General features: G+C 36.1%; 1 protein-coding gene across 2 annotated transcripts in view; it reads right to left on the bottom strand.

Annotated features, from left to right (window-relative positions):
* The window catches only part of LOC106884324 (SCL-interrupting locus protein homolog), a 72,780-nt gene that overhangs the window by 37,582 nt on the left and 20,737 nt on the right, over window positions 1-14,461 (bottom strand). For both annotated transcript variants that reach the window (XM_014935655.2, XM_014935654.2), the window contains exons 2-4: window positions 10,854-10,952; window positions 8,529-8,641; window positions 2,364-2,455 (exon numbers count right to left, since the gene is read on the bottom strand). In XM_014935655.2, coding sequence (XP_014791141.1) covers window positions 2,364-2,455; window positions 8,529-8,641; window positions 10,854-10,945 — 297 coding nt within the window. In that variant the 5' untranslated portion in view covers window positions 10,946-10,952. The remainder of the gene's footprint in view (window positions 1-2,363; window positions 2,456-8,528; window positions 8,642-10,853; window positions 10,953-14,461) is intronic.

The raw sequence follows: 14,461 nt of genomic DNA, 5'->3' as shown, positions 1-14,461 counted from the left end.
CTACAGATTAACTACTCGGATACAAATTAATGCCACTAAAGACACATCTCTCTATCTCTCTCTCTGTATATATATATATATATACATATATATACATATATATATATATATATATATATATATATATATAAATGAGATGACAAAAGAATAAACAATTATTGTATGAACTTCATTAGAAAGCCAAATTAACTGCAGTATTCATCTAGAGATAATAGCCATTATGGATACATTGTGTTAAATAACATAAAAATATATCAGTAGCAGACATGGTGCCATAACAGCTGTGGGATATTTTCATCTGATACTGGTATATGTTTGTGTTATTTAACATAATACATCCATAAGAGATATTATCTCAAGACGAATACCACAGTCAATTTGTCTTTCCATGATCTGTTTGCAAGGAGTAAGATACACAGATCACTATATAAATAATAACATTAATATTATATACCGATGAAACAACAACAACAGTGGCGGCATCATCATCATTGAACATCCATTTTTCATGTTGGCATGGGTTGAATGGTTCAACAGGAACTGGTAAGTCAGAAGACTGCACCAAACCCTGCTATCTGCTTTGACATGGTTTCCTAACACCAACTACTGTATAGAGTGTACTGGGTGCTTTTTATGTGGCACCAGTACCAGTGAGGTCACCAAGTAACTTGCAGGAAAAGACCCCACCCCTCAACTGATGGGAGGAGTAGTATTGAGGAACAAAACAAAGGTGTATTGCAGTAGAGAAGAAACATGGCTGCTTCAGATAGAGAGGGGGTGGGGGGAGATGGTGAAGACGAGATAGTGTTGATACCCACCAAGTTACAAAAAGGTGTATATATTGAAATGGACCAAGGATTGGAGAGGGTGTGCACTGTACTCTAGTGAAGGATGTATTGATGACCATAGTCATAGAATAACAATACACAAAAGTGAGAGCTTGACTCTACTCGAGCCTCTCATTCTTTCAGGGCTTGAGAAATAAATAAACAGTCCAAGGAGGAGGATTAGAGGAATTGGTGAAGTATTGGCTGGAAGATCTTGTAGTATCTGTTCCGATTCTTTGAGCTCTGACAAAAACACCTACAACCACACTGGTGCCAAGCTGCATCAACCCCTTGCCTTTCTCTTGGATTACATCAGTAGCATGGAGAGGTAGAGGGTAGACTCACATGTAATAGCAAGTGCTCATAAAATAAAACCTTGCCCAGACCTGTGTCTTGGCAAGAAGCTTTTCAGATGTCATACAAAATATGCAGATGCCACAGATTATGGTTAATCGAAAAAGAGACATCAAATCACAATAAGGTAAACTTGTACGCTGTTTAATATCATAAATGGCTTGCTTTTATGTGAGGATAATAATAGGCTATGTTTAAATGACATACTGCTATATCTATATGATGGTATACTATAATTGTGAAAAATAGCAAACAAAATAACATTAGATATGTGATGTTAAACAGTATAAAAAGTAGATCCTAAATGGTTTCAGAGAGCAGTCAAGCACTAAAGGTATCACCTAGAGACTGTACTGGTATAGACAAGTGATGTGAATGGCTGAGGAGTGCTGTGTATTGTTGGTAGAGGGGGTACTGAGATAAGTGGAAGATGTAGTGAGCTCAGATCTCAGGAAACTGTGTCCAACAGAAGAAACAAGACATGATAAAGATGATTAATAATAAGCTGTACAGCAAATTCATACAAGTACCAGCATGGAAAAAGAAAACAGAGACATCAAATGATAATAATACGAATGATGATGATGATAAATAAGTTCATAATATAATATATATATATATATATATATATATATATATATATACATCAAATTAGTAATACAGTTTCAATGTAAAGAGAGAAGGAGCAAGTTAAAACAACAATATCTAGTCGGACAACATGTTGACTTTGTGTAACAGTGGTAGTTGAATACATCCTGGTGACCTCACTTTCTTCTTGGCCATTTTGACACAAAGGTTTAATTAATTGTTCTTAATCATTTGACTGGCTGTCACCATAATGTAGGTCTGAACAAGAAGAGACAAGAGCGAAAGCTCAATTCAAGTTAATAGCTAATGACAAGATGCTTATGTTAACGTATGTAAATCTTTATTAGCGTTGATATCAGGTTACAATAAAGTGTAAAAAAATTTTTTTTTTTAATTCTTAATAAACACAGTCATCAACTTTAATTTCATTTTTGTCATTCCCAATTAACATACAACTCTGAATAATTGACTTCTATCTGTTACTTAGTTTAAATAGGAACTGAAAGGGACAGGGAGAAAGCAATAGAGATTTAATTAAACTTGTTATAAAACAAATTAGTAAGCATAAAAGACAAAACTATAAACTATATTTACCAGGACAGATATTTGTAAAGATTTCTCATTCCTCTCTGAAGTAAGATTAGAGACGTCCAGTGGATCCACAAGGATTGAAAACTTCGAGCCATCTAAAAATAAATAAAATTAATTTAATTTAAAACTCAGAACATTAATTGGTTTCAAATTTTGACACAAGGCAACTGATTTCAAGGGTGGGAGTATGTTGATTACATTGACCCCAGTACTCAACTGGTACTTATTTTATTGACCCTGAAAGAATCAAAAGCAAAGTCGTCCTTGGCAGAATTTGAACTCAAAACATGCAGGTGGATGAAATACCACTTAGCTTTTGCCCAGTGTGCTAATGATTCTGCCAGCTCACTGCCTTTATTCAGAACATAAATTATGCATACATTAATCATTTATTTTTATTTTTCAGTCAAAATTTAAAAACTCGCATATATATCAACATCATCCTTTTAAGGTTTATTCTTCCATGCTTGCATGGGTCAGACAAAGTTTATCAGAGTAGATATGCTACAGTCGGGCGCTCTTCCTGTCACTGACCCTTTACCTGTTTCCAAGCAAAGTAATATTTTTCCATGACTACACATGTTCTCACAGAACATTTAAAATGAATGACGCTGCTTGTAAGACAGTGACACACATTTGCAACTATTAAGCAATGTCAAGAGAGAGAGAAACAAATAAACACACACTTATACACACACACACAAACACCTGGCTTCTTTCAGTTGGTCAACCTGAGAAGGCAGCACTTGCTCAACATACCACATAGTAGAAACGTAACTCAGAACCATGTGATTGGGAAGCAAACTTCTCGACCACACAGCCACACCTGTGCCTAACTACATTAAACTCAGGTTTAATATCCACCACAAAACTTATTGCTAAATTCATTCCAGGCACATTATTTCCTATGATTTTTCTCCCTATTTCATAGTAGTTTAGACCAGGGGTTTTCAAACTTTTTGACTTGCGGACCCCTTTATATTTCAGGCTTTACCTTAGGGACCCCTTATAAACGCTTATGAAATTTATACATAAATATTTGCTTAAAATAACATATATTTTTACATTTATTTATTTAACAGTATTTAACAAATAGGTTTATTGTCAATTAAAAGATTTCAATTAAAAAACATATATAAAATCAAATTTCTGATAAAAAGTATTTGCTGTCTACGGACCCCTGTCTTGTCCTTGTGGACCCCCTGTGGTCCGCGGACCACAGTTTGAAAACCCCTGGTTTAGACAAGTGCTTAGAAAAGTGACTGAAGGTTATAAATATTTCATTTGAAAAATATAATTATTCCTTAAATCCAACCTATCACCTCCACTCCACCCCAGCCTTTCTTTTAAAATGTGAATAGTCATGTGGCTCCCATACAGCAAGAGACTTGTTCTGCTCTGACCCCTTTCTCTCATTTTTTTACCCTTCTCTACTCCACATTCTCTGATGATAAAGTTGCCCCACCCCCACCCCTCTTGCAAGTTGCATGGCGACCTCACTAGTGCTGGTGGCATGAAATAAATCATCTAATACACGTTGTAAAATGGTTGGCATTAAGAAGGGGACCCATCTGTAGAAACTATGACAGAGCTAACACTAGAACACAATGCCCATCAGATACCATCAAACCATCCAACCCATGCCAGTATGGATCATGGACTTTAAATTGATGTCACTAATATATCTTTTTTAAATGATGATGATGATGTCAACAATGATGATGAAAATCTATAAACGAAATTATTGAAAACACAATATCTTAATAACATCATCGTCGTTTAACGCCCGCTTTCCATGTTAGCATGGGTTGGACGATTTGACTGAGGACTGGTGGACCAGAAGGCGACACCAGGCTCCAATCTGATTTGGCAGAGTTTCTACAGCTAGATGCCCTTCCTAACGCCAACCACTCCGAGAGTGTAGTGGGTGCTTTTACGTGCCATCGGCACGAAGGCCAGTCAGGCGGTACTGGCGACGGCCACGCTCGAAATGGTGTATTTTACATTTTAATAACAAAATCAAAAATTTCATCAAGAGAAAAACCATGCTTGATCAACATCCATTTATTTCCATTTAGTTTTATCTGGGTTTGAATGAACGTAAAATATTGCTTCACATATTTATCTCTATTTGTCCTTGATATACTTTCATTTACAAACCAACTCTTTTAAATAAGTTGAGAACTTCAATCCCAGGTTTTCTGCATCTATCTTTTCACTAGAATGCATGGTATTTTCCACTTCAGTTCACATCCTATGTTCATATCATACGATTGTGCAGATATTTCCTTAGCCTACTTGAAACCCAATATACTCTCAGATTTATACTGTATATTCAGAGATAATAATTATGTTCCTCCCTATATTACTAAACTGCTCTGCTTCCACTTCCCTACCATGTAATAGCATATTCTGCACAAGAATTATACAGAAGTTTAAATTACTTCTTTTTTTTTTTCTTTTTCTTAAGCACATGACTAATTTTTGTAAGGAAATAGAATCAAATTATTTAACTTCAAAGCTTAATTCCCTCCTCTATTAGGAGGCATGAGCACTTGCACACACATGTACACAGACGATGGGAACTTCCACCAACTAAATTCAATCTAAATTCAACAAGGCTTCAGTCAGCCTGAGACCAGAGCAGAAGACACTTTCCCAAGGTGCCATACACTGGGACTGAACTCAAAACAACGTGGTTGAGAAGCAAGCTTCCTCACCACACATGAATGCTTGTGCCTACACAGCCATGCCTTAACAATATTCTCTGAGAGGAGATTAAAGGCAAAGCAAGCCCAAGCTAGTATTGAACTCATTATTGTGGAGGACAAAATTAAATATTGTAAAGCATTTGGTCTGGCATACAGTTATATTAATCATGTCCACACTTCTCTTTTAACCTTTTTGATACCAATCCATCGGGGACAAACAAGGACAGACAAAGGACTAAGTCGATTACATCAACCTCAGTGCATAACTGGTACTTAATTTATCAACCCCAGAAGGATGAAAGGCAAAGTCGACCTCAGCGGAATTAGAACTCAGAACGTAACGGCAGACGAAATACCGCTAAGCATTTCGCCTGGCGTGCTAACGTTTCTGCCAGCTCGCCACCTGTCCCTACTTCTACAGTACAAACTTCTCGTTTTAAAGTGTTTTAGATCAAAACATTTCATCAAAATTTCATTTTAATTTATCTTCCAAATACCAGATTGATAATGATAAAGTTATATTACTAAATTTTTTATGGTTTTCAAAACTAATTAAAACAAAAGCAGCATAGTTCAGTAGAAATATAGTAACAAGAGGATTAAAATCTCTCTAAACTGAAAACTTAGCTATTTTGTGATAAATGGCCCACTTCAGGATCACAATTCTATTTGACTTGGGGTTTTTCAACAACAGTAAAGACAAGTCAACAAGGGTCATCTAAATGGTCACTCGATTAGCTAGAGATAGCAACCAAATCTCATCCTACCCTTGGACAGTATGATGTTAGTTAGATACACCATGCCATGTCTGAAAACAAGATGGGTGATTACTGCTGGAAAGCTTTTCACCATAGGACCACTTGACCAGGGCTGACTTTGAAAGTGAACAACAACAACTGCTGGTGCTGCTTCTACTACTACTGATGCTGCTACTACTGCTTTGAAAGAGTTGCTCCATAAGTGTACCGTTGTCGTTAGCAAAGGAAATAATTATTGATAATTACCAATAATTACTTCCTTTCATAATAACCAATGTTGCAGATGAGGAGATACTATTTTATTGATAACAATGCCACCAAAAAAAAAAAAGGTACATAATACAAATTTGTAACTAAAGTACAAGTCAGGACATTTTTGAGAGAAGGAGACAATAGATTAAATTAACTCTAGTATTAGACTGGTACTTATTTCATTCCCATCACCACCGCCACTCACACCAAAAGGCTGAAAGACACAGTTGACATCAACGGGATTTGAACTTTGAACATCATCATCATCACCATTTACAAAGAGCATTTACTAAGGCAGATTTTCTATGCCCAGATGACTTTCCACTGGGCAACCATCACCTGTTTCCATGCAAGGTAATATTTCCTCATGACCAGATATTTTTTTCTTTTTTGCAGAATAATGGAAATGAATGACACCACTTGTATAACAGTGACACTCATTTACAACTATCGTGATGTCAAAACAACGAGACATAATCATATAACATCATCCTTTAACATCCATTTTCCATGCTGGCATGGGTTGGATGGTTTAACAGGTTCTGGTGAGCTGTAGGGCTGCACTGAGCTCCAATGTCAGCTTTAGCATGGTCTCTACATCTGGGATGCACTTCTTAATGCCAATCACTTTACAGAATGTACTGGGTGCATCTTTTCATGCCAGTGACACTAGTGAAGTTGCCAAGTAACTTGCAAGGCAAGAAAAGAAATCTACCAAATCCAGTCACAAAGCAGCAGAAGACACTTGTCCAAGTTTAAAACAATATTAACTAAACACCACAAGATCAGTGCTCTATCGCTTATACTATCTATGATCCTCATGAAAAAAAAAAAAACTTGACTGATAAAGATGACAAAGATGTTGTTTTCACTTCATCACCATCATCGTCATCGTTTAACGTCCGCTTTCCATGCTAGCATGGGTTGGACGATTTGACTGGGGACTGGTAAACCAGGTGGCTACACCAGACTCCAATCTGATTTGGCAGAGTTTCTACAGCTGGATGCCCTTCCTAATGCCAGTGCATAGAAACGGGAAGTCTTTACAAATTTTTACATTTAATATAGAGTTGAAGCAAGTATTTTTAAAGAAGGATGCTTTCAATCACTATGAATTAGTTGTAGAACACAGGTTGCCAGTCAAGTAAACTGAAATAGACAAAATAATTCTTTCAAATTTTGGCATAGGGCCAGTGATTTAAAGAGAGTCAGTAAGTTGATTACGTCAACCCCAGTGTTTAACTGGTACTTATTTTATTAACGCTGAAAGGATAAAAGGCAAAGTTAACCTCTGTGGAATTAACTTAGAACATAAAGGGCTGAAAGACTGCCAGTATACTGTCTTATGAGGCAAACAAAATAATAAAATGTGCCATAACCCTTTTGGTTAACATATTTTTGTTACCGTGTTAGGCAGCGAGCTGGTAGAATGCTTAGCAGTATTTTGTCTGTCTGTTCTAAGTTCAAATTCTGCCGAATTTGACTTCGCCTTTCATCCTTTCAGGGTCAATAAATTAAATACCAGTCAAGTACTGGAGTTGATGTGATCAACTGTGATCAACAAATTCCAGGCCTTGTGCTTTTAGTAGTAAAATATTTGGAACATAAATGAAGATGAAATTTTGATGGAAGGTTTTTAGATCACTTCAAAGCAGGAAGATTGTATTATAGAGCCAGGGTTAGTCTCAGATGGGTTGATATCAAAAGAATTCACATTTGAGTCATTCAAATAACTCAAGCTAACAGGGGAGCTTTTACATGGCCATCCATCCAGCAAAGAATAGCATACATGTCTCCCCCTCCACTCCCTTCCCACCCCCAAGGTATTGCACACAAGAAAAAGCAGGATCATCACAGTTGGAAAGATGCTGACCATAAGTCTGTACTGGATTAAAAGACATCCATACACAAACAAAGGTAACAAAGTTTGGTTGATGCGTAAATAAAACTGAATAATAAATCAGGTGTAGGCATGGTTACGTGTTTCAGTAACTCGCTTTGCAACCACTTGGTTTCGGGTTCAGTCCCACTGTGCAGCACCTTGGGCAAGTGTCTTCTACTGCAACTCCAGGCCAACCAATGCCTTGTGAGTAAATTTGGCAACAGAGGTTGTGTGAAAGCTCATTATAAACAGATAGATAGCTAGAAACACACACACACACATATATATATGTGTGTGTGTGTCTTTGTATTTATTACCCCATTGCACTGCTCAACTGGTGTTGCTTTATGTCCCCGTAACTTAGCAGTTTACCAAAAGACAATGATAGAATAAGTACCAGACTTTAAAAAAAAAAAGCACTTGGATACATTTGTTCCACTGAAACCCTTTGAGGTACTGCCTCAGCAAGGCCACAATCCAATGACTCAAACAAGTAAAAGATAAAAGAGAAAAGATGGTAATTAAACAGCAAAACAATTTCTGACAATTACAGTGAAGTACTTACCATTATCTGAATGTATATAACCAGACAAAAGCAAAAGCTGGTTCTCCACTAACCCAGAACAGTGTTGCAGGAGGATATAGAGAGCTTTTGAAGAGAGACATATCTGAAATTTCCTACAAGTAAAACAGAGAAAAAAGAAACATTTTAATTCTTGAATTTTTACAACACTAACAATAATTTCTTAATTTCTTATTCAATTAAGAAATGACAATAATTTCTTAATTCCCTGGGGATTTCGTTTCCCAAGGCTTGAAATCCTGGGATTTTGATGGTGGAGTATGCCACATTCTTATTTTTGTTTAACCCTTTAGCACTGATTATGCATTTTGAGATTTCGGTGATGTGATTGCTTATTTATCAGAACAACATTGTAAGGTAGGTGTGAGAGACAAGATCTGCCCAGTTTCAAAAATAGCATCAAGAATATTTGGGCCTGATATTACTGGTTGAAATGCTAAAGGGTTAAACTGGCCGTATAGTCTACCTGATTTTACATTCAAACCAACCAGATCTAACTTTTCACACTTGCCCTACAATGTCATACAAAAAAAATTACAATTACATCATCACAATTTTGAAGCTATGAGATAATGCATGATTGATTCAAAACAATATGAATAAATAAATATTCTATTTGACAGAGCAATCTGAATGCGAGAAGGTTAAGGAACAATTAAAAAATACATTTGGTTTACTTAAATAAAAACTATAGTCTTTCTTCAGTACAATGATCTTTACATAACACTTGTGGTTTGTATCTAAATTTATTTTGTACAAAAGAGAATATTGTCAGTTGATTGATCTGACAACAGTATTGTATTGATTCTGTATCTTACGGTTTCTAACAACATAATATTTTCTTTTGACTGAGCATTAGTGTAGAGCATTTGAACCAGTCCCTGTTTATTACAGGTACAGAAGAGAAAGATGAAAAGGAAAGCTGGCCATGAAGGGACCTGAATTCAGAAAAAAAAGTGGGACAGATCTAAATATTGTTAAAGTGCATAATTTAATACTCTTCCTGCTAATACACCATTTCAACAACAACACTAATAACACCATCACTTCCACCAACACAGATAGCAGTAACATAAAAGCAAAAGCAAAAAAATATAGCCTAATGTGGGAGACTGCAAGTGCTAGTTTGACCTGCAAGAAATAGCAACCAAATTCCCTCAAATATACTCTACTGTTTCAAAAAACGGAGACACAACACACTAGACAATGTAGTCCCTGATATATAAAAAGCTAGGATGGCCACAGCTGGAACACCTTTTATCTCCATAGGTCTACACTCTCAGGGCTGACTCAGGACTAAACAACAACAAAAACAAGCCAGCAAGGGAGCCTGTATGTTGTTGCTGAACCTATTTAGAATAGGAACCATATTTCCCTCAAATCGCATCCTACTATGAGGGAGTGCTGAAAAGTTCCTGGTTTTAGGGTATCATGAAAGACCTGGCTGGAGGCCCAACCTTCTGAATTCTTTTACAGAGCTTAGAAAAACTGAAAGACTGCTGCAATAGGTGTGTGGATCTGAGAGGGGAATATGTTGAATAAAATCATAATTAACTGATCTTCCTGAATTTTCTTTTATCCAAAGCCAGGAACTTTTCAATGCCCCCTCATATGTCAAAAAAAGGGAAAGATATATAATATAATGTAGCCATAGTAACAATATAAGATGAAAAAATTAACTGCTCGGCACAAATGGTCACAATTGCAGTGTTTTTCCCATCATGTCTGCTCAACCAAGCCAAGTTTTGATCATTTTCCTTAAACAGCCCTTATTCAGCAGGATGGGCTACTTGACCTGAAGGAAATTCTAACTGGGCCCCACCTGCAAGGTCATGCACTGCTTATCTTGATATGAGGCTACCATGTTGTGCACACATCATTGTGATGTATGTGCCTGGTGTACCCTTATTAGACAGGTAGAAATGATAGGCATATTGGGCTTCAAATATTTGTATCCCAATGTCACTTTGATGGCATGCACTGCTCTCTCACTCAATAATAATAATAATAATATAGAAAGGATTGAGGTAACTCCCCCTGGAGATATAGAGTCAAAATTAAAAGAAGAGTGCCATTGTTCACTAGATAACAATGGCATTTCTATATTAACCAAAATGAAGTAGATTGACAAATTTATTTTTTGAACCAGTTGAAGACACACGAGATGTCGAAATATCGTTCACTAGATAACAATGGCACTGTTCTTTTAATTTTAATAATAATAATAATAATAGTAGTAGTAGTAGTAGTAGTAGTAGTAGTAGTAGTAGTAGTAGTAGTAGTAATAATAATAATAATAATAGTTACCTGAAAGAAGATATATCGACATTAACTGCTGGACCTTGGCTGGCTCGATCCCAAAGAACAGTCCGAACACTGGGAAATTTCAGATCTTTCATTTCATTTCTATGTTATTATCAGAAGAGAAAGAAAAAAGTATTGTTAACTTAAGATCACTGAAAGATTGTTAAATTGGTAAATCAGTTATGAGAGGAGGGCGGGACAAATACACACATCACACACACACAGAGATAAATATAAAAACAGAGTCACTGAAAGCAAGGGACAGCAGTTTCCTTTTTAGTAAGGAGTAATTACTGTTATTCGTTAGCCCCAGGTCAGCTTTGACTGAACAGATCTATGATCTATGATCTATAATCCAGTCATGACCATCAAGTCTATTTCACAGTTTCAGTGCAACTAGGACCGTATTTTTCAATACAGACATCTGTTGTTCTAAGACAATAGATGTGATTTAAGCCTTTTGATACCAATCCGCTCAAGATTACTCTTGCTTTTTTGAAGTGATTTAAATTAAAACCTTACATCAAAGCTTCATGCTGATTTATGTTCCAAACACCAGCTTAATAACGACAAAGTTTATTTTAGCAAATCCATCGTTAATTTTAAAAATTAAGTGAAACAAAGGCAGTATATTTCAACAGAAATATGGTAACAAAAAGGTTAACAGAGATTTGCATGCTATTGCTAGCAAGTTGATTGAATACATTGAAGCTCCGTCACTGGCTTGAGTCAAAACAGTTAAATCAATAGGTAGGATGTTGGCCAGTTAGGCCAAAATTCAATTGTTTATATCTTATTGAGATTGTCATTCATCTCAACAACTTAAAAACCTAACTGTAAACAAGTTGTTGCTGTGATGGAGATGGGTTAGCATCATAACTCCTTTCAGCTACATGAGAGAGCTCCACTGAAGACCTGGTCTGTATATAGTATGTCCAAAATGAAATACATCGCAGTAATTCCTCTTATTGCTCTCTCTCTCTCTCTCTCTCGGCTTGACATTATAAAGCAGTGGTTCTCAACCATGTTTTGCCTTTGGACCCTTTGATTCCTATTTTACTAGGGTGGACCCCCATAGCTATTCAATGTTTAAAAAAATCCTATTATTAAATCTCTAAAATTAAATATTATTAGGAATCGTATAAAAAATATGCTAAAATATTTTGTGTATGGTAGAAGTATAACCAATTTATTGCACATAAATTTTAACAACAAAATCTTACCTGCACCCCTGTTGAGAGTCACAACTGTAAACCAACAGAATCTTAACTGAAATTAGTGCTACCCCTGCTTACAGTAATGAACCATGCTACCCTATAGTAAGTATCTACTTCAAGCTGTGTGAACTCAGCTGTTGCATTAAATGTTCAAGTCATGAACTGGTAGGTAACCTCACAGCTGATAACGTACTGATGTTGCTCACTCAGCTATCTGCAATATATGATGTGTCATTATGGGGAAATACATATCACTACTTACTCAAGGGTACCTCTACGTAGTTGCTCAATTGCTAGAAATAGTAACCACATTGCCCTCAAACTACACTTTACTGTATAAAAATAAAGGAAGAACACATTGAGAAGATATCCTCTTATATACACTATATACATTTATACATACATTGGACATGGAGTCTTATATAAACACACTGGACAAGAGTAGTCATATCAATATATACATTTATATACACATCAGATAGATGTAGTCATATATATATATACATATATATATTTGACAGGAAGGACAATAAAAGAAAGAAAGAGACCTCGATATTATGCAAATAGAGGAATTTTTATCTGTAAAAAAATGTGACACTTATTCAGTAGCCATGATAAAACTCTGAGTTTCGGATGCCAGGGTGGGAGCCCATGCCAACATCTCTTCAGTTATCCGGCCATTTGACACAGGAATTTTCAATTGGCCGGATAACTGAAGAGATGTTGGCGTGGGCTCCCACCCTGGCATCCGAAACTCGGAGTTTTATCATGGCTACTGAATAAGTGTCACATATTTTTACAGATATATATATATATATATATATATACACACACACACATAATGGACAAATGTAGTTATATATACACTATATACACTTATATACACCTTGGACAGAAAAAGTCTTATATACACTATATGCACTTATAAACACACAGGACAGACATAGACATATACATTATGCCTGAAAAGGCAGGAGGGCACAGATGGCAGCAAAATGACTAAATGGGTAAGTCAGTGAAATAGTGGCTTATGGGCAATAAATTCAAACACTCTACTGACGTTCTGTTATACTTCCGGAGATATATTTTACATTGTCTAAGTTCACTTGGCTATCAGGAATTAATACCAGATTATCTGGGATTGTTACATGCACTAAACTGGCATCTAATCTAAGAGAGAAATAATGGTGGGGGGTATCTTTTGTCCACATAACATCAGAAAAAGTGAAAGCTGGTGCTTAACTTAGGTTTCTAGCTTCCAATATATTTGGGAAGGCAAATATATTTTCACTGGTATGCACAAGCATAGCTGAGTAGTGAAGAAGTTTGCTTCCCAACCACGTGGGCGCAGGTTCAGTACCAGTGAGTAGCATGTCTTGAGTAAGCGTCTTCTACTATAGCTCCAGTCTGACCAAAGCCTTGTAAGTGAATTTAGTAGATGGAAACTGAAAGAAGCCCAATGTGTGTGTTTATGTCTCCTTGTCTTGACATAACATGATGAATGTAAACAAGTGTCACTGTTATACAAGCAGTGTCATTCATTCCCAATATTCTATGAGTATATCTGACCATAGGGAAATATTACTTTGCTTGGAAACAGGTAAGAGTGAGCATCAGGAAGGGCATCCTTCCATAGAAAATATACCTCAATAAACTCTATCTGACCCATGAAAGCATGGAAAAGTAGATGTTAAAACAATGATAATGATGAGGAATATGACTAAAGTATCTGATACCATCTGGAAATTAGCATCTTATCAGCAGCTAAACCAGCAATCTTTAATCTGTCTGACACCACTTTTGGTTCTATTCAAACAATAGGGCCTTTTGCTTTAACATATTTTAAAATTAAAACTTTCTTTTGATATTTTATGTCAGAAGCTCTTATTCACAATGCTTGTGACATCAGCTAAACTATAAACAAATTAGTTATTTTACAAAATCCCTCTATTTTCTTGATCAGTTTCACAATCACCAACATCAGTTTAATTATTCGCTTTCCCATGCTCGAAAATATCAGACAGAATTTGTTGAGACAGATTTTCTATGACTGGATGCCTTTCCTGTCACAAACCCTCACCTGTTTCCAAACAAGATAATATTTCCCAATGGTCCGACAGACATGTTTTCACAGAAGATTAGAAATGAACGATGCTGATTGTATGATGGTGACACTTATTTACATTTCTTACAACTACCATGCTATGTCAAGATAAGAGACACACACACACACATACAATGGGTTTCTTTCAATTTTCATCTACCAAACCACTCACAAGGCTTTGGTCAGTCCCGAGGTGTCATAAAGTGGGACTGAACCTGAAACTACATGGCTGGAAAGTGAACTTCTTAATCATGCATTCAATAGTAATCACGAAAAAAAAAAAAAAAAAA

The sequence above is a fragment of the Octopus bimaculoides genome, chromosome 13 (genome assembly GCF_001194135.2).
Source record: "Octopus bimaculoides isolate UCB-OBI-ISO-001 chromosome 13, ASM119413v2, whole genome shotgun sequence".
NCBI classification, from domain to species: Eukaryota; Metazoa; Mollusca; class Cephalopoda; order Octopoda; family Octopodidae; genus Octopus; species Octopus bimaculoides.
Note: the sequence above shows the minus strand (reverse complement) of the source record. Positions and strands in the feature narration are given on the sequence as shown.